Source organism: Pseudoliparis swirei, chromosome 13 (assembly GCF_029220125.1).
Source record: "Pseudoliparis swirei isolate HS2019 ecotype Mariana Trench chromosome 13, NWPU_hadal_v1, whole genome shotgun sequence".
In the NCBI taxonomy this organism is placed as follows: domain Eukaryota; kingdom Metazoa; phylum Chordata; class Actinopteri; order Perciformes; family Liparidae; genus Pseudoliparis; species Pseudoliparis swirei.
In genome coordinates this window covers 17,472,815-17,498,499 of record NC_079400.1, presented here as the reverse complement: position 1 = coordinate 17,498,499, position 25,685 = coordinate 17,472,815, and the positions used below count along the sequence as shown (strand labels likewise).

Below are 25,685 nucleotides of genomic sequence, written 5' to 3'. Positions count from 1 at the left end.
GATGTGAACCTTTCCGGGATTTTATTCCCCCTATCCATCTATCGTCTTCCTTCCGAAGGGGGTTTAAACCCAACTTATTTCCTTACCAGTTCTTTCCTAAGCATTCCCTTTAAAACCTCTCATCGTGGGGGCGCTTCCGGAGCCGGAAGGAGGGAAGGCTACTGGCCTCTTGAGGGACTAAAGTTATTTTTGAACGCTCATTTCCCCATTCCAATTGGTAGAAGGAAGGGCTCCACACAGCCTCACCGTCCCTACAGAACCTGGAGAACGAGGACCGGGTCCTTATGGCCAGCTGACTTTTAACCTACCTTGTTCGGTTCTTCGGGGAGGACTGCAACCCAAGTCTGTCGGGAAACCGTGGCCCGGAAAGGTTTGGGAGCCCAAACGTGTGGTTGTTTTTGTGCCTTGGTCAGCAACGGCGGAGCCCTTGATATGCTGCTATAGGCTTATAGCTGCCGGGGGACGTTTTAGGATACACTGAGCACCTATCTCCTCTTCTTTCCCTACTTATGGATGAATTTTGCACATTACTAACTCTGCTTTCTCCCCGGAGTCCTTGTGACTTTGCCTCTCATAGGGTCCATTGACCCTGGCTGTATCTTCATACATGCAAGTTAAGCATCAACACCAAAGTCAAGATGGAAAGCAAAGGATCCACTTCACTGTTTGACACGACGACGACAGAACGTGCCGGAAATACAGCCTGAATATGAAATGAAATCACATGGGAGGGAAGTGTGGTGGTGTGTGGGAGGGTGTGCATGTGTCGCTCAGTGGGGCACTGTTGAGTTATTCACGGCACAGTTAGACGGGCATTATGAGACTATTTTTAGTGTCATTTAATGATCACGCGTCACAGACCCCTTGTCTCTCTTTGTTCATCTTTTGGCTGCAGTGGAATCTTGCAAATGCAAGAATAGGATCAATAAAAGGAGGCAGAGGAACCAGATTTAGAGGGCATAATTTAGTAAGGAATGTGTGTGGAGGTGTGTGTGTGTGTGTGTGTTTGTACTTTTATATTTCTCCAGAAAGTTTTTTAAAGCACACGTTTATATTTCTCCAGAAAGTTTCCTATTCAAATACTCTGCGTTTAGTTCTCACCATTATTATTCTGCCTCACTTTGATTGAGATTTTACTCTTGTGGAAGTTTGGTGTATTTTGATTTTGAACGGTAGAGCAAAAGATGAAGAAAAAAACATTGAAGAAAGAAATATTAACAATGAAGATGATGATGATGCCTCCACATATTTTGCTCATGAGTACGATGTCTCGGTGCTTTACTGGACATCATACACTACAATGGATCTATTATTCTACTGAAGGGTTTAAGATGACATCATGCTTGGTTTTTCCTTCTATGTTCTTCCTGAAACTGCATTTTCAGAGCACTCTGGTCTGCTGGTAAATGATGCGTGCTTAATTAGGGGTACATCCAAAGTTTAGTCGTTTTTAGAGGAAATAAAATGAAATACACCTAACCAAATCGGGCTGTAAAAGCAACAACAACAACAACAAAAGAAGGATTTAGCTTTTCCCTATTTGTTCTTTATTTATGCATAGTCGACCTTTAGGTTTTCTAAATAAATAATAAATGCTACTTATACATTCACCCTCATATCTAAATAACAAGCATTATTTATTTACTGCAGGGTATAATACTTGAACAATTAAAACATCATTAATTGCATAGGCCTTTTTCAATGAAAAACACAGATTTAAATCATAAGATGAATGATGGCTGAATTCTTTTCTTTTTTCTTCTTCTTATTTCTTTGGTTTATTTGATAAGGACGGCGCACATTATTAAAAACATTTCTGTAAATGTACCAGAGTTATTAGCCAAGAGGCTATTTTTCATTTGTAGTTCCGAGAGGCAGATGGCATGAAACAAACCTAAAAACACAAGATTACATATCCAATGTTTGTACAAAATTTACGGTTTCCATGAAGCCATAATTCCATTTAGCTGCTTCAGTAACCGGCGCACTTGAGTAGAAAAGAGCCGGCAGTGATTGTAATTGTTATTTTAACTCGTGTCCTTTTCCTACGATAACAATATCTATAACCTATAAGTTGTACGTCATTTTAGTGATGCAGCATTGTTTTAGAAGATTTCTTTCTCCAATGCTGCGTTCAATTTGCCATCTGAATGCAACATCTTGAAAAGGAAACTTTCTATAGAAATATTAACTTTTCCTGTGCTAGTAAACATCATGTGCTTTAATCCTCCTCAGATATAGTTTCACATAAAAACAGTGACATCACTGACTGACAGAAAGTACATCTCCTGCCACTTCCTGACGATTCCCGGTAACTGTGTGACACACATTTTTGAGTCGATTCCTGGCTTCAGAGACGCTATACAGAGGAGAGGTGGTAAGAGGAGAGGAAGTAAGAAGAGAGGAGGTATGTGAACGAGAGGTTGTGCAATCCCAACCACGTGTGTGTGAGGGAATGCTTCTGTAGCCCGAACATTGAACTAGCCGTGCATATTATTTGCTCGGGAGTTCACGTCCGCCATTATTGTCGCTGATTACGTGCCACCATCAGCTGTGCCGAGGAAGCAGTGGACACCATCCACAGGTTCCTGGGTGTCTCCATCGACAACAGACTGCACTGGAAGGCCAACGTCGACGCTGTGTACAAGAAGGGGAGGAGTCGAGGAAGCTTGGATCCTGTATGTTTGCAGCAAGATGGAGCTTATATACAGATAATGATGCATGACATTTTGAAAATTAATTTTTTTCCTGCCCTGCTACAAAAAAAAATCCGCCTCGGGATGAAATAAATATATATCTAATATAATCTTGTTTCACATGAAAAGAAAAAGGGTGAGGCACCAAATATAAACTTTGGGAACATTTCTGGCCTCATAAAAAGGATGGCTGTGTGCAGTGTACATCTTGTGCCACTTCCTGACGATTACCGGTGACTGTCACACACACGCACACACACACACACACACACACACACACACACACACACACACACACACACACACACACAGAGTATTATGACAAATAACTAGCTGGTATTTTTGGAGTTTCCCATCAGTCTAATCTTAGGGCGTTTTTTCAGAAGTGCAGCACATGCCTGATTACTTCCTCGTACCTGTTTTTCTAACAGCAACACAATACATTCTTTCTTCGGAGATCATAGAAAAGGTTGTAGTTGCATTAATTAGTCTGACATCATCATTCATTTCAACATTGAAGTATGTGGTGCCAAGTGGCACGTCCCCAAATGCAATTACACGTTAAAAAATGAAACAAGAATAACCGCCTGAAGATCCAGCTGCACTGACCACGCCTCCGCATGTCATTTAATCTCTCCTAATATCTGAAGCGTATATAAAGCTCAGCAGACACTCTGATCTGGCAGAGCAGCAGAGGCACTTCAGCTTGATACTTAAGGTCAATAAGGCAGCTTTTCATCCTGAGAGCTCGGAGACAAACAAGTGGACGATGGCTGGTGAACAACGCTTTGTGATGAGTGCCCGCATTATCGGAGCCGTCTACAGGGACTCCCCAAAACTGAAGGTGAGTTAAGACCTGAATCACTTATTGATGTGCGGTTTTAAATCTCTCTGCTGTATTTGGGTTTGTATGAAAAGTTTCTGGTCTCAAATCTTTCTTTTTCTTGTTCTCCTTCCACAGATGTTTATAATATCTGTGTTGTGGTCTGACCAGACTGAAATCGTTGTCTACAGGTCCTTCAAGGATTTCAAGAAATTTCATGTAAGACCGAAAAAACCTCCCTATTGGTGTTCTCAGGCTGCTGTTTATATTGTAGGAAAAATAATGAATTACAATGTTTTTCTTCTTCTTCCAAACAGATGCAGCTGAAAAATAGGTTCCCTCACATGAACCCTTTCAGGAAAAACAACAGAGTGATCCCTACATTTAGAGGTAAGATCATTTCAACGGGTTGTTACAAGTTGTATTTAAATGGTCTCCTAGTATTTGTCTGCAACCATTAATTCGAGGAATAGCACACAAAACAGTTTCATATTCATCTCTGCAAATCTGGTATTAATCCTAATTTCCTCTCGTCTCTCCAGGGCAGGCCAGGAGGAACAGCCTCCAGCAGAACGGATCCAAGCGATCCGTCCAACGCATGAAGTTCTTGGAGAGCTACTGCGACAAGCTGTTGAAGTGCGACCCAACGGTGACTCAGAGCTCCATGGTTTTTCAGTTCTTCATGCCCAAAGATCACGACCTGCAGTCGGACTTCACCAAGAACAGGTAGGTTGTCTTCTCAGTGTTTAGCTGAAGTCATGTGAGAGTTTAATGGACGTTCTTGAACCTTAAATGACAGACTTCTCTCTCACACAGCACCATGATCCTTCTGTCTGATGATCTGCCTGATGGCTCAGGTGAAGGAGGCGGTGATGTGAGGTGCCAGCTTGCAGGCAGCGTCACTCACCCGTTTGTCACCCAGACGTACCGCTGCGTGGCGCACGACAAAGGACACCAAGAACCGTCCATTTAAGACCTCTGTGGACGAGAAGCTGGATGTTTTGATTAAAGACCCTACAGGTCAGTGCTGAACCTTTTTATTGCAGTTGCTTCCTGAAAATCAGCAATAGCCTTGAGCCCTCCCCCAACTAATGTATGTTTTACTGAAAGTATGTTTGATTTCCTCTCCAGGTTGGTGGCTGGTGGAGAACGAGGACAAGCTCTTGGCTTGGTTTCCTGCTCCCTACCTGGAGTTATGGGAAGGAGAGGACGATGAGGATGCTGGATTCCAGCTTGCAGGTTTGTGTTACTTGTAGTCACAGTGGAATTTTAAAGAGCAAGAACTTATCTCATTCTACAAGATTGATGACTAAACTGAACCTTTGTAAGCCTGATATTGGAGTAACATCATCTGACATTACTGTAACAACCAATGCATGTCAGAAGGACCTACTGCATATTACTATATTCGTAATATATACACTATCATCAGTGTGTGAATGATGTCATGTAGTGTTAAAGTGCTTTGAGTGGTTCGAAGACTAGAAAGACGCTGTCCAAGTTCAGGTCCATTTAGCAATCACCATTTACCATGAATGCGAGTCGTTACCTTGTTAAGTGGTCTTTAACCACTGGAAGTTTACTTGCATCTATTCTTTTCTACTAAAATTCACTTTTAGAAAGACAATATGTAACTGTACAGCAGTTCCTGAGCTTGTTGTCTTGTTTGTGACCTTTAGGTGCCCTGTACTGCGCAGTGAGGAGTTACTCAACCAAGAAGGATGACGAGGTGTCAGTGCTCATTGGCTCAGTGGTGGAAGTGCTGAGCAAGTCTGACAACGGCTGGTGGCTCATCAGGTTCAATGGCAAATCAGGTTACATCCCCTCCATGAACCTGAAACTATACAACAACCCACGGGCAGGCCTTTACAGCCTGCAGAGAAAGCTGCACAGTTCCACTCTGAATCTGGAAACTCAGGGGTCCCGTCCACCCAGCAGCAACATCAAAAACAGCACACGGCGGTTTTCTCTAGGTCAGACAACAGGGGAGCCCAGTATGCCAGGGCATCTCCAAAAGGCCCGATCTCTAGAGGTCCTACCTGAGAACTGGTCGCCAACACCGTCGGAGAGCGACGCCTCAAACTCAGGCTTATCCCCAAGCAGTGGATCATCGAGTCCCACAAGCAGTCTTACAGCCTGTGTCCAGCCTGGTTTCAGTGACGATGGGGGCAGCAGCCCTGATCTCAGCTTATTTGACCGCCGTGGATCCAACACGAGCACTGACAGCTCTGGATCAGACAGCTTCACAGGAAGTGAGGCGGCTTCAATCGCTCCCAGGGTGCCACCCAGACCAAAAACAGAGGAGATCCTGACCCGCTGCACTACCATGACCCGCAAGGCAGCCCTGGCCAACAAGACCCGGCTTCCAATTCAGCCAGAGTTGATGCACAGCCACTAGAAAATCACCAGCCTTTTATTTTTTAAGTATTTATGTGACATATATAACCTGTTTGACCCCATAGGGTCTGTGAATCAAGTGTGTTTTGCTCAGCATTGTTTAAATCTCTATTTAAAGTTGTTTGAAGAGATAACCTTGTCCAGATAAATATCTATAGATAGGTTGAAAAACACAAGATACCATCATAATAATAATGTAGCTTCGGTGAAGCATCAGAAGAATTACGAACAAGAAAAGAAATGTGACATCGTCATCCAAAAGTAAAATAAATATTCTGTCTAGCTTTGAAGACACTTAAGGGTCCATTTAACTTTAAGATTGCTGAAGTTGAAGAGGTTAAATATTTACACTAAACTGGACTTGAGCAACATTTTTTTAAATGACTCCAGTGTGAAGGCTTCTTAATCCAAATGAAGCCATTAACAAGCTAATATCAGACAGGAAAGGATTACCAGTTTCTGTCAGAACATGTTCTAATTTATTATATTTTGATTATTTGATTGCTTATCGTATGAATATTTGTATTGTTGTCTGTCCATTCATGTAACTGATCAATGCAACTTCATAATGTGTAAGTTTCCCATAAACATGTCAATATAATCAAATTTAAGGAACTTCTTGAATTACCGAAAGCTAGAGAAGCAACAATGTAAAGATGGGGGCAAAGGAGTGCCAAACCAGATAAAAGTATAAAAAACAAACAAATGGAGAACACCTTGAATGAGAAATTAGAAGAGAAACTCAGATTCACAAAACAAAAATGTTAGCAGCACACCTCAGACGAGGTGAAAGGGATCAATATAGCAAAGGAGGAACATATCATAAGTCTTTATGCAGATGACATAATTACCTATCTCCAAAATCCCAACTCTTAGACTTATGACTTATATTTAGGCTGACTATGGTCGGATGTCGGGCAATAAACTGAACGTCACAAAAACAATAATAATTCAATCCTATTCAATTCAGTTTATTTGTATAGCCCATTTAAAAAAATTACAAATTTGTCTCAGAGTGCTTTACAATCTGTACATATAGACATCCCTGTCCCAGAACTTCACATCGGATCAGGAAAAACTCCCATACAACCCTTCAGGGGGGAAAAAGGGAAGAAACCTTCAGGAGAGCAACAGAGGAGGATCCCTCTCCAGGATGGACAGGTGCAATAGATGTAATGTGTACAGAAGGACAGATTAGAGTTAAAACACATTCAATGAATATGACAGAGTGTATGAATAGTTGGTAGTAGGCATATTCCACGATGGAGACCTCGATGATCCATCAGGCAGATGGCGGTAGAGAGGAGGAGTGGCGGAGTCTCAGCAGGGCCATGGCATAGTTGGTACTCATCTGAATGCACTCTGCTGTACCAAAGCCAGAAGTAATGACTTGTCCATCTCTGGCCACATTACTTTTTTGGGGGAGAGCATTTGTTTTCCCTTTTCGTGGGGATAAATAGCCAAATGTACTTTCAATAACAATCTTTATTCACATAGTGTCCTTTTTTGAACGAGGTTTCAAGGTGACAACAAACTTTAAAAACAACAGTCAAGTCATAGCACAAGTATCCATCCATTCATTTTCAGCCACTTAGCGAGCTCATTTGGGGGATCCCCAGGCGTTCCAAGTTCCCTCTTAATGTCTGAGGCGATACTGAGACCCCCCAAACCCTACGTTCTCCACCCTCCGCCTGCGCCTCGATATCCTGTCCATGAAAATCACTTATTTTCTGACCGGTATGGATTGAAGATCAGACACTGTTGACATACAGTAGAAAATACGTGGCAGACGTGCTTCCTTGGCACCACAGAATTCAGAAAACAGCCATTTTGCTATTTTAAATTGTTGTTGGCCCTCCCACCACTAGAGGGCGGAGTGACGCTGTCAATTGGGACAGAGGCCGATATAATCTGGAGGATCAGGGCCAGGTGTTGCCAGATTGGCAGGAGCACACCGTTTATGACCGCATGTCATGTTGTGGCTTGTGGTATCTCTGGATAATGAATTGTTAAGAATAAATTAGCTTTTCGTTTAAAACCTGAACATTGCATCGTTAATCGCACGCGTCCTAAACTAAGCTACAGCAACCATAGTGGCCTTTAAAAATATATATATATATAGGCAACGCAATGAATGAAGACCAAGTCAGACTAGCTTCTGCAACTATATCATATTTTATGATCTCCTGTTCACTCAATAAAAGCTTTTTTAGCCATACCAGCTATCATTAATAGCGACACAGTTAAAGGAGCTGGGTATAGGGTCCACAGAGGGGTAGCATATTATTGTCATGAAAGGATTTATTGTGTAACTGTAAGACAAACTCAAGGTGAATAATTAATCTGACACGTGCTGCTGTTGACTCAAGGATGACTTTTTGCAATCATCAAACCAGTTTTATTGTTTAATCAGTGTGTGTGTGTGTGTGTGTGTGTGTGTGTGTGCATGTGTGTGCGTGTCATACAGTAACCGTGAATCTTCAGGGAAGTGTTGTAAGTGGGAACACGGTACACATTGTATTTTAGACAGATCAAACTGAACACTACCATCCTTCCCTCCGTTATATTTGGTGCTACGCTCTTTTACTTTAACTTTTCACGGGGAAAAAATATCTGATGAGATGTAAAAGCACAAGATGTCCACAAGAGCAGGAATAGTTCATATTTCTATAAAATTCTGCATTCAGATGTTAAAGAGAGACAAATTATTCTGCCTCACTTTGATTGAGATTTTACAATTGTGGAAGTTTGGTGTATTTTAATGAGAGATCATGCGGGAGGATTACCTTTTTGACGTCACTTGTCACAACCGAATACAATGTTGCCATGAACGATGACGCAGTCAGACTATCTTACGCAACTAAAGCATTGTATGGTCTCCTCTAAAGAATAATGTGTCACACAGTCACTGGGAATTGTAAGGAAGTGGCATGAATTGTACTTTTCTTTCAGTCAGTAATGTCACGCACATGTCATCACTCTTATGTAACCAGAAACATTCCCAAAGTTTATATTTGGTGCCACCCTCTTTTTGTTTTCATGTGCAACAATATCTGAGGAGAAGTATATGATGTCCACATGCACATGGCAAAGTTCATATTTCTGTAGAAAGTTTCCTTTTCAAGATTCTGCGTTCAGATGTTAAAGAAGAGAGAAAATTATTCTGCCTCACTTTGATGAGATTGTAAGTTTGGCATATTGTAATTTTCAATGAGCAAAACTAAAAAGGGATGAATACATTATTGGAGAAAGACATTAAAAAGATGCGCACCATTAACGAGTCTTGTACAAGGTCTCTCTGTTCACAAGTTAGTTTACAAAAGGTAAGTTAATATTACTTGAGACGTCAGGGGAAATAAACAGTAGCGTGCTTTTAAAGATGGTCAATACTATTACTTTTTACAGCGTTAGCAGGACAAGGCTGATATTTATCATGGTGAATCATCTTTGTATTGCTCTGTCAACACAATACTCACCATTGGAATTCACCAGCTGACCTAACCGCTTCAGGAAGGCGACAGGAGGAAGAAGAATTCCTGACTTCACTTCAAAGACAAACATACTTCGGTACGTAATAGATCAATTAGAGCTCCTGTAGTTCGTGATTTACTCATACTTTCGAACAATTCAAGCCCCAATAAGGAGTAATATATACTACACTAAGTATGAACTATTATAGTATATAAGATGATTCTGTAGGGGACATGAATGGACAATGAATTGTACTAAAACACTAAATAATTGTTCACTTTAGAACTTTAATCTGTTGACTGTTTCAATACACTTAATTATTACCTTGTAGCTTATGTACTTTTATTCCGTCTGTATATTTAATATTGATATCGCATTTTTTCATTACAGTTTTTTAAAAACTCCTCTGTTTTACTTTTTATTTCTATTATTGCTCACTACTGGGCACCTGCTGCTGTAATCCTACAATTTCCCCAGTGAGGAATAATGGAATATTTAGTCTCGTCCAATCTAATTCAAGTCCATCTGAAAACACTGACATGGCAATACAGTACGACATTCTCACAGGAAAGGGACGTGACAAGCATGATGATGATCTTAAGAATATGATGCATTGCAGCACCTACAAAATCATATATAATTCTATCAAACTCAAACGAGGCAGCTCAGGACACTCTATCTCTGCTAGAACATCATATACTCTTCCTATTGAGTTCATCTTTTATTTCACACTCCCAATGACAAACTATTGCTTCAGCTCATATATGAATACACGCAAATTAAGTATTTAGAATACTTGACTTTGGTGTAGTTCTTATTAATCTGAATTTGTAGGGACCTCACTAAAATCCCAGAGGCACGGGTAGATTGGTACGTTGCGGTTGCTTTTAATCTCCCACTGCAACATTAAAATGCCAGTTTGAATATTTCTAATCAAGGTGCTTGATCTTTGTTATGAGCGGTTGACGACAACTTGTCACATCAGGAATTTTGCTTTCATAAATCCGTTTTCTGAAGATAATTCCTAACCTGGGTTGAGATTCATGATCAACGTGTCAGGCTCTGAGTTATGCCGATTTCCAGGAACCCCAAACTTGCTTTACCTCAGCTCCATTGATTGTAGACCGTGGTCTGATATCAACTATAGGCTGCTTCGTTTTGCTGATGTTGAGCAGTAGCAAAGGATCGTTTATGGGAGCTGCTGGCGGCCTTATCTGCATGACATTGTATGGCCCCGCGACGTCTGAAAATATAATCAAACTAAGCTGCACCATAACCAAGATGGTGTTGATCAGTAGATGTCTGATTTAATTCAATGTTTAAGTTGAGGTATGAAGATAGATTTGTGTCTTTATTACACAAACAAACAAAAAAGGTTTTGAGAGCAAAGGTTTTTAATTTGAGCGCAAATATTTTTGATTTGCAGCAATAAATTCTAATTTTATAAGCAAAACTAACAATTAATTTACTTACAAACGACAAATTTGATGTCCACGGTGCATTGCTTGTGTCTCATGCACTCCAGGAAACATAAAAGGTAAACTATATCTGTTGTGTACCCACATCTGTTTTTCTTGGAAATGACATCATCCTGTTTTCTTCCTGAAGCTGCCTTTGTGAAGCAGTCTGGTGATGTGTGCTCAAAGTATAAGTGTCCATTGAGTTGCTATAGCAACTACACAAAGTTTAGAAGTTTTAGGATGGCTGAACATTCGTTGTACCTCCTGTCCTGCTAAGGTTGTAAAGAAACATACACATATTCAGAGAATGTTACTGGAAACATATCACCTGCATATTAGAGACCGATGTACAATACTTGAAATACCTGAAATATTTTCAATGTCACATTTTAAGGTGTGAATAACATTTTTTACAACAGCTGAATTCCTGGGTTTGTAAAGCCGGCTCAATCTCACGCAGTCATGACTTACTGGGACACTTGCAATGTCCCATTAGCAATGAATATAGGCCAAATTTGCTAAATGTATAAATCTTATTCATGGTAGTGCAGAACAATGTAGTGAAAAAGAAATGTGAGAACGTTCCTGGTCATTATTATTTAAGGTGATAAGTACTGTAATGGCAGTGATCTGTGTGTAATAACATTCATGACTACTGTATCACACGCACACACACACACACACATGAATTGATGATCACACAGGGCATACTCTCCTCAGTAGCACGTCTTTAGTTAATTATTCACTTCAGGTTTCCTTGTCCTTCTCAGAATAACAATGAATCCTTCCTTTATGACTATAATCCATTAAGTAAACAAAGGACTTACCAAAACCTCAAAATCTATTTCCTTTTACCGTGTGGCAAGGAATAATCACGGTCCTATTCATTTTCATGTAAAAAAAAGAAAAGAAAATACCCACATTTTATTGAGCAAACAGAGTATGATAAAAAATTATGTAGTTGTACAAGCTAGCTTGACTAAAGATTCTTTAATGGCCAAATGTAATTCTTTTACGATGTATTGCACAATTCAGTTTCAGGTCACAGAGTTTTTTGGCAGGAACAAGAGGCAATATATAACTTTTTTGGAATTTTTTTTATGTGAATGTTGTTGCCAGTAGAATAAGCACTATAAGACAATTCATGGTGGTAGATTAACTCACTATTTTCCACTGATAAAAAGGTAAAATAATTACGATAACATTGTCTTATTTTAGAAAACAAAAAAGCTGACAATATTTTAATGTCTCTCTAGCTATGGTTATAATATAATATATGTGCTTGTGTTATCTGAAGCTTGACTCACAGTGTACGTAGTTTAGCTAGTATTTTACGTTTTTTTCTGTTTTTTTCTTTCTTCCGTGCATCATCTTTTGAATCTTGTAAAAAAAGACACTATTTCATTTTAGGCTATTACTATCAATATGTCATCCAGGTTAAACCCTGGGGGAGATGATTGATTGATTGATTGATATATTTATTTGTCGTTTGCCAGAGTACAGGTACAAAAGCATCGAAATTACAAGAAAGGGTGGATGAAAGATTACAGCATAACATGAGGGAAGAAGGCGAGAAAAAACACCAACCCCCCGACTATGCCCCGAGAGGGGTACAGTGTGGGAGCAGGAAAAAAACACCTTAGCACATAAGCACATACATTTTAGACATGACTTGCAATGAGTAGGAAGGGGGGAGGGGAGGTAATCCAACAACTGGGTGATCTAAGCCCATCCATTGGGGGCAGAAGGTAACCAGCACCGACAAGCAGCCAGCCGGTCCGGCGCCAACACATGCGTTTGGTTTTGTGTTTGCTTGTATGTGTCCGTAACCTGCGAGTGTGCACCTCTGTTTTTCTACACAGGCAATATCACATACTGCCGCAGCAACCGCACAATATTTTCGGTTGGACAGTATAATATATATATATAGTACTATATCATACTATATAGTAGTTGGCTGCATGCTACAGGATCTCATGGTTGTAATGTTTTATAGCCATTGACTGCCTGCTTACCCGTCACTCAGCACAAGGACAGATACAGAGAACTTGCATTCCTGCAGCTGTAAGGCTCTACAACAAGTCACCTCTTGCCAGATCTTCTTCCCCTCTTATATTTGCATTTTTGTTTTTTTTTTTTTCTTTTTTTTTTTTTTTTTTTTTGTTCTGTTGCTGCTGGCGATAAATTTCCACATGAGGATTGGGATTAATATATTTCTATTCTATTCTATTCTATTAACCGGTCCTCATGAGTGAGAACACAGCTGAGTGCTTCGCCGACCCCCAGCCAGAGACACAGACACGCTTATTGTTACGGCTAATGGAAGTAGCCGTACACACACTGCGTTAGCATGCTGCCACTCAGCCGTTGCTAAGCGGGCGGATAGCTTGGTGAGTTTTCCTTTGTGTTTTGGATTGTATGGAGGGTGTCATGTGACATTTTGGAGCCAATGATTTATTTATGTATCGCAATATTGATGCTTGTTGTTGATCTTTTTAATGACACCTCACAGGAATGATTATATAACTTAAATCACACAATACAGCAGCGACGGTTGCAAAAGCACCCGGTGCACCATTGTAGTGGTTGTTGTGGCTGTTATTATTATTTTTTAAATCATAATTATGTTTAATGAAGAAATACCTGAAATGTTAGGGTTCATATACATACAGTCTTCTTCCTCTATATTCATTAAACATTTTAATACATATTAGCTAGTCATATTCATCAAACAAGGACTTCTTGTGATTCTTGAACATTTTATTTATTCAATGTGAAACGTGTGAACAGGTTATAATGCACTATGTGAATAGAAATGACCATACTATAAGTAACAAAACAGAAATGAAAGGTAATAATTAAGAACGAGTCCCGGGAGGAAACCGGTAATCCTTTCTCGTCCGCTGACTCGCCCATCATTGTGCTGCCTTCATTTGGAAATGGATCGAGAAGTCTTCAGACTGGAATTCAGTCTGCTCATAGAACAATAACAAAGTATGAACATTACATTACTGCTGTAAATGATATCGAAATATCAGGTGCTTGATAATTTGGTGATTAATAATAATTGTTATCACCAAAAAGCTCTGAACTTGCAGAACACATTTTTATGTCTTAAAAACTGTGATGAATGGAAAAGAAGGATGCATCAAATGCAGTCTAATAAAACAACTTCTACCTCCTCTTCAACAACAAAAATCCTAGAAAGCTAGAAAGAAGTTTGTTTACAATTGGATGACAATGTCACACACATGTTCTTGTCCTTCTGATGCTTCACTGAAGCTACATTATTGTTATGGTATCTTGTGGTTTCAACATATCTCATCAAGATTACTATTTCTTCAATCTTTTGTGGGACAAACATTTAAAATAGAGATTTAAACAATGCTGCACAAAACACACTTGATTGACAGACCCTATGGGGTCAAACAGGTTCAATATGTCATATAGATACTTCATAGATCAAAGGCTGGTGACTCCCGAGCGGTTGTGGATCAACTCCGGCTGATCTGAAGTCGGGTCTTGTTGGCCAGGGCTGCCTTGCGGGTCATGGTGGTGCAGCGGGTCAGGATCTCCTCTGTTTTCGGCCTGGGTGGCACCCTGGGAGTGATTGAAGCCGCCTCACTGCCTTTGGAGCCCAAGGATTTTGAGCTGTCAAGGCTAGTGTTGGATCCGCGGCGGTCAGAGACAGTGAGGTCACTAGAACCAGGCTGGAACGAGGCTGTGCGACTGTCGGTGGGAGTCGATGATTCACTGCTTGAATAGTCTGAGAAGCTGCTCTCGTTGCTTGTGTTGCTCGGGCTTCGTGCACGACTGTCTGAGTTTGAGGCGTCGTTCTTCGACAGTGTTGGCGACCAGTTCTCAGATAGGACATCCAGAGATCGGGCCTTTTGGAGATGCCCTGGCACACTAGGCTCCCCTGTTGTCTGACCTAGGGAATACAACCGTGGCCTGTTTTCGTTATTGCTGCCGGGTGGACGAGGAGCCTGAGGTTCCATGCCGGTTGCCAGGTTCAGAGTGGAACTGTGCAGCTTTCTCTGCAGACTGTAAAGGCCTGCCCGTGGGTTGTTGTATGGTTTCAGGTTCATGGAGGGGATGTAACCTGATTTGCCATTGAACCTGATGAGCCACCAGCCGTTGTCAGACTTCCTCAGCACTTCCACCACTGAGCCAATGAGCACTGACACCTCATCATCCTTCTTGGTTGAGTAACTCCTCACTGCGCAGTACAGGGCACCTAAAGGTCACAAACAAGACAACAAGTTCAAGAACTGCTGTACAGTTACAAATTGTCTTTCTAAAAGTGAATTTTAGTAGAAAAGAATAGATGCAAGTAAACTTCCAGTGGTTAAAGACCACTTAACAAGGTAACGACTCGCATTCATGGTAAATGGTGATTGCTAAATGGACCTGAACTTGGACAGCGTCTTTCAAGTCTTCGAACCACTCAAAGCACTTTAACACTACATGACATCATTCACACACTGATGATAGTGTATATATTACAAATATAGTCATATGCAGTAGGTCCTTCTGACATGCATTGGTTGTTACAGTAATGTCAGATGATGTTACTCCAATATCAGGCTTACAAAGGTTCAGTTTAGTCATCAATCTTGTAGAATGAGATAAGTTCTTGCTCTTTAAAATTCCACTGTGACTACAAGTAACACAAACCTGCAAGCTGGAATCCAGCATCCTCATCGTCCTCTCCTTCCCATAACTCCAGGTAGGGAGCAGGAAACCAAGCCAAGAGCTTGTCCTCGTTCTCCACCAGCCACCAACCTGGAGAGGAAATAAAACATACTTTCAGTAAAACATACATTAGTTGGGGGAGGGCTCAAGGTTATTGCTGATTTTCAGGAAACAACTGCAATAAAAAGGTTCAGCACTGACCTGTAGGGTCTTTAATCAAAACATCCAGCTTCTCGTCCACAGAGGTCTTAAATGGACGGTTCTTGGTGTCCTTTGTCTCGTAAGCGGCCACGCAGCGGTACGTCTGGGTGACAAACGGGTGAGTGACGCTGCCTGCAAGCTGGTGTTGGAGTTGGACATCGACACACCACCTGGACGACACTCACTGGAAGAAAGAGCGGTAGACTTCTACGTTACATCTATAAGCGTTTTATTCAGAAATCAGGATACAAGTAGACATCATGCATGGACCCCCCTCCTGAGCTCTGACCGATGGCCTCAGCGCTGGAGAAAGGTCCACGGTTCGGAGTGTTCAGCCATTTTAAATAGCCGAAAGGAACAGTTCTGATTCGTCAGGAGATAAGGGGGTGGGGTTTTCTCATTGGCCCTTGTTTCTTTGCTTCCGCCATTGTCGCTCCTTCATTGGTTCTTCTCGTCTGCCAATGAGTTCATATGCTTGTAAAGAAGTGTGAGAGACAGGAAGGCGCCTTGTCCGTGCAGGGATGGGGTTTGGATCTTCTCAGAAGGCTGTCCAAACAAAAGGGGCCTCATCCCATGTGAGTGTGTGTTGGGTCAGAGGAAGGAGATGAGTGTTAGGTCAAGGGTGACATCTGTGTCTGCTTGGGTCAGAGGGAGGAGATGAGTGTTAGGTCAGAGGGGACATCTGTGCCTGCTGTTTCTCGGGGGGGAGGGGATACATAGGTGTCACTGTTATTTTCTTTAGATCAGCCCAGGCGCCAGAGTGCCCCATTAGACATTCCAAGCCTCCTCCAGTCTATTCCTCCTTAAACCTAAGCTTTATGCACATCACGATAAGGGCAAGCTAAACTAAAGTATATATTCTTTACAAATCCCTCTTTTCACATCCGCTGGATGTGAACCTTTACTACCGGGAATATTTATCTCCTCACTATGCCAGATCTTCATCTTGGCCTGGCCGCACTGAGCAGCTACGATCCATGGTCTGGAAGAACTTTATTTTCTTTGCCAAGCGCCTATGGATCTCCTGTCCCTGCCTATCTCCCTAGCATTCGGTGGGGAAGGAGAGGCTGCTTCTCTCGTCTCGCCTCCGCTGTGCCCAACGGAGAACCGGAGAGGAGGAAGGCGGGTACTGAGGCCTACTTGTATGGAGCTCAAGTTCATTTTGTGACACGCTCTCCCATTCTTTCAGCCCATAGAAAGTTGGGGCTATGCCAAAGGGACAGGGGGCACCGGTACACATCACAACATCCATACCCAGAGTTATCTGTAGGCCAGAAACCGTGGAGCACTGTGTTACCGTACTAATGACCGCCCAGTCCTCGACTGCTTGGTATGGCCAGTTGTACTGTCTGACCAAGTTTGTTCTTCTTGGCGTTGTTTCAAACTGAGATCCCATAGGATCTGCAACCCTGTGAGACTGTTTGCGGGAGGGTAACCAGTGAAAAAGGGATGTGTGATAGCCCAACGTTGTAGGTATTGATAATTCTCGTGCCATATCGCGTACAGTGGCTCTGTCTCGATACCTGCTTCTCCAGGTGAGAGTCTCCTTCGGTTCGGGATGGAATAGGGCGTGGTTTCTGTCATGTGGTACTCCGATCCACCTCTTAGATCTTCCATCCTAGGGAAGTCAGTATGTCTGTGTGCGTTAAATCTGTAGTGTGCAGGTGTCGAAGGAAAGAGATGAAATTGAGAGTGGTCAGGCAGGGGGGGGGGGTCTTGCATCCTAGCGGCTGGTGAGTAGCAGGTTGGCATCCTGATAACCAGTTGACGATCCGGTCCCTGCTGCAACTCATCTGCTTCATCCTGGTCTGGGTCCTGGAAGTCCTTCTGGTCCTCTGGTCCTCTGCTCCTCTGCTCCTCTGCTCCTCGTCAGCGTCTCCTCCGGCTGTCGATGGGGTCTTTATCCGGTGGTCTCGAACTTGATTTCGTCTGGATCGTCCTGGCCAGGCTTGTTGTTGTTCTTTCACTGGTGTCGCATGGGCCCTGGATTCGACATGACTCTCATGGGCAGCATCGTGCTCTTCATTGGCTCCCGGCTCCTCTGCTTCCTCAGCCTTCCAGCGTCGAGATATCTGTTGATGAGACTGCTATCTCTAATCCCCAGAGTCTTAGACTCAAAATCAGCCAATCCTCACTCAAAGGTGAGTCCAGCCTTTAACACCTAGTGATTAGTTCAAAGTTCCGCTAGAACAATGGAGGGGTCAAATGTCACTAACCCACGGTCAAAACGTCACTTCCGGTCAAGTCACAAACCAAGTATTTTCAAAATACGAGTCTCGTCTTTGTTATTGTCCGCATTAAAATCATTTTCACAATAAACGTCCTGTCTTTGTTATTCTAAGTCACTTCACGTAGAATGAGAAAACACAACACAACAGCCACTAGGCCGGATCTATACAGAATGTGACACTTGACTATGAAAAATTTTATTTTAATTTCTATATTTAATAAGTATCTAATACTTTCTAGGCTTGAATTCGCAATCTTTAACTGAGTCGGAGGAACAGCTTCTCACCCCGTGTGGGAGGAATCATCTATTAAATGGCCATCCGTCGTCCAACAGAGTCTCAATTACTTATCCAATCCAATCTAACTTTATTTATCTTTACTGGTTATGATAAATGATCCTATCTATGGCCCTTGACTAGGGCATAGAAATATTCAAATCCTACTAGGATCTGATAGCAGGCAGGTATTCGTCCAGCACCCTCCTCTCGTGCTCGAACCCTAAAACAGGTTATGGGGAAAAGAAAAACATTTGCACATCGAGGTGCCATTAATGACAGGAGACGGTGAGCAGTGAGAGTCGATGTTGTCTGCACACATCTTCCTGTGTTGCAGTCCTAACTCTCGCTCTAATGTCTCAGTCTCTGCTCCTTCTTGTCTCCTTTCTGTCTCCTTTCTTTTCCTGTCTTTCCAACCTTTCTTTGCCTGTCTTTCCAACCTTTCTTTGCCTGTCTTTCCTACTTTTCTTTTCCTGTCTTTCCTACTTTTCTTTCACTTCACGTAATTCAACTGGCTTCAATCTATAATATTAACATACAGTCACTCTCAGGCAACATACATTAAAAACAATATTCTCCCTAATCTTTTCTATTATAATGTCTTTTTTGGCAGGTTCTTCTCTAAACCTCACATGACTAATCCTACGATAATGGCAAGGGTCAGTCCCATGACTATTAGAACAGTTTGTCTGACTTCCAGCTGTTCCTATAGTGGTTTGTGGGGGGACCTTCTAGCTGGGCTATCAGGATCCCCGAAACGCCTACGGAACGACCTCTATGGCATCAATATTTTTAGATCTGATTGTGTTTCTGTCAATGTCCTTGTTGGACAGGTGGCTGGGGCACAATGTGTCAGGTGGTGTCAAGGTGCCTCTGCCTTACCCTTGACCTGGACCATGTGTGAAGTAACCTCCTTCACGTCGTACAGACCAGTCCACCTAGGCTCAGTCCACTTCCTCTTGTGAACGCTGACCCTGACCCAGTCACCTACTTTTACTTTGGTTGGCTCTGCTGCCTCCTGATCGATCGTCTGGGCTCGAACAACCTGGTTTGAGAGAGCTTTGGTGAGAGAGAAATTAGAGCTTTTATGTATTCTGACATTTCAATTTTACAGACATCCAGAGGTGGCATATGACCTCCATCTCTGGGTGGCTCTGACATACTTCTTCCTGTTAACAACTCACTTGGTGACGTCTTCCCCCCTGGTAATGATCTCATGGTCATCAGTACCTAGTGGAAGCGCCTTCGCACATTTTCCTTTTAATAATTTGATTGGCTCTCTCAACCAATCCTTGAGACTGAGGGTGATATATGGACCCAAACTTGTGGGTTATGCCCAGTGCATATCAACTTTCCCCAGCAGTTTGTTGTTAAAATGTGTTCTGTTGTCGGACCTGATGCATCTTGTAACTCTATACCTTAAGTGTGTGCCTGTGTGCACTATATGGGATATGATCAAACACTCGCAAGTTATGTGTACAGGAGTGGCGGCTCTTCTTCGAATCCGTCGACGTTGAACCCCATCTACTATCACCACAACTATGGAAGGAACACAAATAAGATTACATCTTTTCATTTATCAAGCATTTTATGATTTAAAAAAATATTTTTATGGTTCTTGTTGTAGTCACTGATTCTAAACCTACTGATATCTGATCTATTAGTCTGTACTTGTTCTGGCCCTCCTCTTAATAGTCTGGCGTCAACATAGATTGTTGTGTGCTTCTATCCCTCTTTTGAAATAGGATGGAATTCCTAAATCCATCCTTTTCAATAATAATAATCTTAATAAACAGTCAACTTCTAGAAGAAAGGAGAGAAATAAAATAAAAATGCTTGCGTCTGTCAAATCAATGCAGGAGAACCATGTCTTGTCTGAACTCACAGCGTCATCATTGTGCTTGGGTAAGGAATGAAGGGAGAATATTCGTTACTTTAAACAAAACTGCCAATTTAGCACGTCGCATAAATAGGTGTCAGTTTCTTAACAGCTCATGAGAAATCGATTACTCGTACGTCCAACGGACGACTGTAATAATAACCACTATTTTTCCAAAAAACAGTAAACCCAAAACTATCCTTTGAAACCGACTAAAATAAAAACCTCAGTTTTGAAACGGTGATGAGAAATCAATTACTCGTACGCCTAACGGCATTACTGTAATAATAACCACTATTGTTTATCAAAAATCAATAGTAAACCCAACACTATATCTTCAACACTGGCAATAGTACTCAAAGAAAAATATCTCTTAAATCCAAATTGTCAAAATGTGTTGGTGAAAACAGCAGCAGCATGTAACTGGTGTGTCGGATGTAATTTACAACAACAACCACGTACTGGCGTCTTCTACTATGCTAATGTGTCTCACCCCCACTGACCTCGTGTCTTCTCACAAAGGAACAAGAAAAAATTTAGTTTGACCTGGCCCTTGGTTAATCCGACCCGCACTTTTTTACCCCATGTACAGTATTAAAACAAAAAATTAGCACGTTGATCTGATCATAATAAGTCGGCCTAATTATTAAAGAACGGGTTACAAATTTATTTATTGGCCCCATATCAAGGCCCATTTTCCAGGTTTAGGAAATTAATTAATTAATGTATTCCAGGGAGCCCTCGTCCTCTCCAGTACACTTGCCTATAACAACCATTCTATGGTTTAAAAAACTATATCTACAGTTTGTTCCATCCTTAAGGGATGCTGGTGACGATTAAATTGGAATCGTGCGGTTTTAACTATCTCTACGGGAGCTATCGGAATCAGTCACACATCAGTTCACCCTTTAGTCCTAAAAGTGTCTGGAAAATAAGTAAGCATGTCGTCAGTGTCCCCATGATCAGTGTTCTCTCTACTATGTGTGTGGCTAAGCATGTGTCTCTAATACTAACTGGACCTCCGATGTGTGTGCAGTTCTTTACATATTCTCAAATGTGGAGTAATGCAAGTGTTAATTTTGTTTGTGCACCCAGTCCGTAGCCTCAACCTCTGCTTTCACCATTGTTCTTCTCTGTGCCTCCACTCTGGACAAACACTGTGATGTGGAGCTGCGGCGTCAACGACTGCATACAATCTGCAACTCTGGTGTTCATTCACCGGCCGCTGCTACTCCTTGCTTCTCTGCATCGATCTCCAAGCCTCCTTAGCTGGGTCTTCACGAACCTCAATCTCGTGTTGCAGGCAGTCCCTCAGGATCTCAGATCTCATCTTGTATCAAGGAGGAGTTAAGGGCACAATGTCTTTGGTCCCCTGGTGGCGAGTAGGGATGCAGGACTTTGAACCAAAGTCTCCACTGCTGGATGTTGTCATGCAGAGGTGTGATGTCATCATCATCTACTCTGTCCCACCGGACGCTTTGCTTCCTGTTCAGTGTCTCTTTAGTCTCCAGTTGAATCATTGGGTGACTAGTGGGTGTGGCACACTTCTGTTCAGTGAGTACAGTTCGCTGTCAGCTGTTGGATCTGGGCACGCCTAATGTGTCTCTGGTCCGGGCCTGGTGCCGTGGATCACTATTGCCTTGTGGCTGTGGCTATGTGTTGGGTGCTTGTTATGGCGGGGTTAGACATTATGAGAGTACTGAAGTGGTTCTGACTGAGACTGCTAACCCTGTGGTGGATAAGGACAAAAATTAGCCCAATGTCCAGCCTGACTATAATTAAAACAGTTATCAATAATCGTCTAAAGCCTCCGTTGCCCCAGTTGTTACCCCTCTTACTCCTGAACGGCTTCTTTTATGCATATTATCTCTGTTATGGGGCCCCATTTATGGGCTGCTGACCCTCCTGTTGCAGGACATAAGGTTTGAGGGAACTAAGCTTGAAGCGGTGCAAACGTGGCTTGCTGTGGCTGTTGATAGATCAGTGCTTATGGATTTGGAGGAGGAGCTGGATACGGACTATACGGGACTTAAGGTCCATGTGGTTGTGCTGCAGTCTGCTGCACCGTGGCTTGTGCCATTTACTTCTGCTTTGGTCAGGTTCATCTTTTCTCTGCTCTGTTTATTTTTATCTATTTGGCGTCTGACCTGAGCTTCCCAGTCATAGAAGTTCATGTACTTTAGTCCTACTATCCCTTTCAGTTCGGTCTGTATGGTCACAGTCACTGATGATTCTATTGATAACCTAAAAACTGTTCAGTCATGCTATCTTCAAGGAAATCTTCCCCTAGTTTGTCGTTCTACAACTCTCTGATTCTACCTAAATAAGCTGTTCCTCCCTCACCATCCAATGGTGGCATCATCATTATCTTAGAAACATCAACCTTTTTCTTAGTTTTTCTTTTATTATTTTTATATGAACTGCTAAGAGAGGTGCCTTGTGGCTGAAAAAACTGCCGTTATGCTTGAAAGGGGTCAAATCTTTAAGAGAGACTGAGGAAAAATTATAATAAAAATATAAAATAGATGACTATATAAAATAATAAAGGGGATCAATTTAAAACTGAATAACCTACAACCTTTGAATTAGAAGTCTCATTCTCTACCGACTGAGCTAGCCAGGCAATTGATCAGTTAATTTAAAGAAAAATAAAAAATGTGGCAAAACAATGCATTTCTTTAAAACATCATTTCAAAAAGTAAAAGATGGTCGCACACTCTACTAATTAATAGTTATCTTCAAAAGGAATTCTTCCGTCCTTGTTCTTGCTCTGTTATTCTCTCGCTCTGTGTGCCTGCAGGGTGTAAAACGGCGCGCGCAGCTAAGTGGGTAGGGGAGGGGCTACTCTGTCTGTGAAGGCGCGTGCCCTCAGCGGGGACGCGCAGCAGCTCTCTGCTTGTCTCCCCCTCGTGTGTTTACGTTTCTGCTCTTGTTAAGCGGAGTTTCCTCGTTGTTTCTCAGTATCCTCCTCAATCTCAAACTCATAACTGCTTTTAAACATAATCGCCATACAATGTGTTCTTTACTCGGCAACGTGCCTTTCAGAACAATAAATCCTCATTTATCACTCGTGCAATTCAACAGATCAGAGGTTGCGTTGACACCGTTAGGTTTCGACTCTGCTCTGTTGATTCCACTTTGACAACATTTATTCACCTTGACAACATTTATTCACCACCGGTATTCAACATTCATTCACAGTTTATGCATTACACATGTGTTTAATTTCTATGCGGCCTCAGTTCGTCGGGTCGTCTTCCAGCCTTGTGGCCGGCCTCAGTAAGTTTGAGGACTTCTAATGCGGCCCTCACTTCGTCGGGGGGGTCGACTTCCAGCCTTGTGGCCGGCCTCAGAAAATTTGAGGACTTCTATGCGGCCCACACTTCTGGGTCGTCTTCCAGCTTTAACCGCTGGCCTCCTGTTGAGGACTCCTAATGCGGGTTCTGTTCGTCGAACTCGGCTTCCAGCTTAATCAAACTGGCCTCCTGTTGAGGACTTTTTATGCCAGGCTGTATCGTGATTTCCCTTTTTACGCTTTATCTTTATCATTTAAATTAAGTCAAAAATTCTGCAGTTTCAATACTCACTTCCAATACTCCTGATCAAATTTAGAGTATTCAATTTGACTGATTTAAAAATAAATAGGTTCAGTCCTACCTTATTTTGTACACCGGTGTTTGATCAGTTTTTTGGAGTGGGCCTTGAAAGCAGTGGTCCGTCCGGGGGTCTCTCGTGCTCGTCCTCCTCAGGTCTCTGGACCGGATTTCACAACCATTCGTCTGCTACCATTTGTTGGAGTTGGACATCGACACACCACCTGGACGACACTCACTGGAAGAAAGAGCGGTAGACTTCTACGTTACATCTATAAGCGTTTTATTCAGAAATCAGGATACAAGTAGACATCATGCATGGACCCCCCTCCTGAGCTCTGACCGATGGCCTCAGCGCTGGAGAAAGGACCACGGTTCGGAGTGTTCAGCCATTTTAAATAGCCGAAAGGAACAGTTCTGATTCGTCAGGAGATAAGGGGGTGGGGTTTTCTCATTGGCCCTTGTTTCTTTGCTTCCGCCATTGTCGCTCCTTCATTGGTTCTTCTCGTCTGCCAATGAGTTCATATGCTTGTAAAGAAGTGTGAGAGACAGGAAGGCGCCTTGTCCGTGCAGGGATGGGTTTTGGATCTTCTCAGAAGGCTGTCCAAACAAAAGGGGGGGCCTCTTCCCATGTGAGAGTGTGTGTTGGGTCAGAGGAAGGAGATGAGTGTTAGGTCAAGGGTGACATCTGTGTCTGCTTGGGTCAGAGGGAGGAGATGAGTGTTAGGTCAGAGGGGACATCTGTGCCTGCTGTTTCTCGGGGGGGAGGGGGTACATAGGTGTCACTGTTATTTTCTTTAGATCAGCCCAGGCGCCAGAGTGCCCCATTAGACATTCCAACCCTCCTCCAGTCTATTCCCTCCTTAAACCTAAGCTTTATGCACATCACGATAAGGGCAAGCTAAACTAAAGTATATATTCTTTACACTGGCCCCTCACATCACTGCCTCCTTCACCTGAGCCATCAGGCAGATCATCAGACAGAAGGATCATGATGCTGTGTGAGAGAGAAGTCTGTCATTTAATTTCCAAGAACGTCCATTAAACTCTCACATGACTTCAGCTAAACACTGAGAAGACAACCTACCTGTTCTTGGTGAAGTCCGACTGCAGGTCGTGATCTTTGGGCACGAAGAACTGAAAAACCATGGAGCTCTGAGTCACCGTTGGGTCGCACTTCAACAGCTTGTCGCAGTAGCTCTCCAAGAACTTCATGCGTTGATCGCTTGGATCCGTTCTGCTGGAGGCTGTTCCTCCTGGCCTGCCCTGGAGAGACGAGAGGAAATTAGGATTAATACCAGATTTGCAGAGATGAATATGAAACTGTTTTGTGTGCTATTCCTCTAATTAATGGTTGCAGACAAATACTCGGAGACCATTTAAATACAACTTGTAACAACCCGTTGAAATGATCTTACCTCTAAATGTAGGGATCACTCTGTTGTATGGTCTCCTCTAAAGAATAATGTGTCACACAGTCACTGGGAATTGTAAGGAAGTGGCATGAATTGTACTTTTCTTTCAGTCAGTAATGTCACGCACATGTCATCACTCTTATGTAACCAGAAACATTCCCAAAGTTTATATTTGGTGCCACCCTCTTTTTGTTTTCATGTGCAACAATATCTGAGGAGAAGTATATGATGTCCACATGCACATGGCAAAGTTCATATTTCTGTAGAAAGTTTCCTTTTCAAGATTCTGCGTTCAGATGTTAAAGAGAGAAAAATTATTCTGCCTCACTTTGGATGAGATTGTAAGTTTGGCATATTGTAATTTTCAATGAGCAAAACTAAAAAGGGATGAATACATTATTGGAGAAAGACATTAAAAAAGATGCCGCACCATTAACGAGTCTTGTACAAGGTCTCTCTGTTCACAAGTTAGTTTACAAAAGGTAAGTTAATATTACTTGAGACGTCAGGGGAAATAAACAGTAGCGTTTACGAAAGATGGTCAATACTAT

The 25,685-nt window shown here is 42.3% G+C and overlaps 1 protein-coding gene and 1 pseudogene across 1 annotated transcript; one reads left to right on the top strand and one right to left on the bottom strand.

Annotated features, from left to right (window-relative positions):
- The first annotated feature begins 3,503 nt into the window (after positions 1 to 3,503).
- Positions 3,504 to 6,471, top strand: LOC130203787 (NADPH oxidase organizer 1-like; annotated as a pseudogene).
- Positions 6,472 to 13,586: 7,115 nt separating this feature from the next.
- On the bottom strand, positions 13,587 to 24,934 carry LOC130203978 (SH3 and PX domain-containing protein 2B-like). The gene is made up of 5 exons (XM_056430448.1): positions 24,807 to 24,934; positions 24,659 to 24,716; positions 15,744 to 15,882; positions 15,525 to 15,632; positions 13,587 to 15,084 (listed from the first exon to the last, which is right to left on the bottom strand). Exons 1-5 carry the CDS (start codon positions 24,932 to 24,934, stop codon positions 14,342 to 14,344), a joined length of 1,176 nt encoding a protein of 391 aa, XP_056286423.1. The 3' UTR covers positions 13,587 to 14,341.
- Between the last annotated feature and the right edge of the window lie 751 nt (positions 24,935 to 25,685).

Coding starts and splice junctions, on each gene's coding strand:
- LOC130203978 (XM_056430448.1), bottom strand. CDS start 24,934: ATGAAGTTCTTGGAGAGCTACTGCGACAAGCTGTTGAAGTGCGACCCA. Junction 15,883..24,658: donor CAGGTGAAGGAGGCAGTGAT/GTGAGGGGCCAG, acceptor CTCCAACACCAG/CTTGCAGGCAGCGTCACTCA. Junction 15,085..15,524: donor TGCTGGATTCCAGCTTGCAG/GTTTGTGTTACT, acceptor TGTGACCTTTAG/GTGCCCTGTACTGCGCAGTG.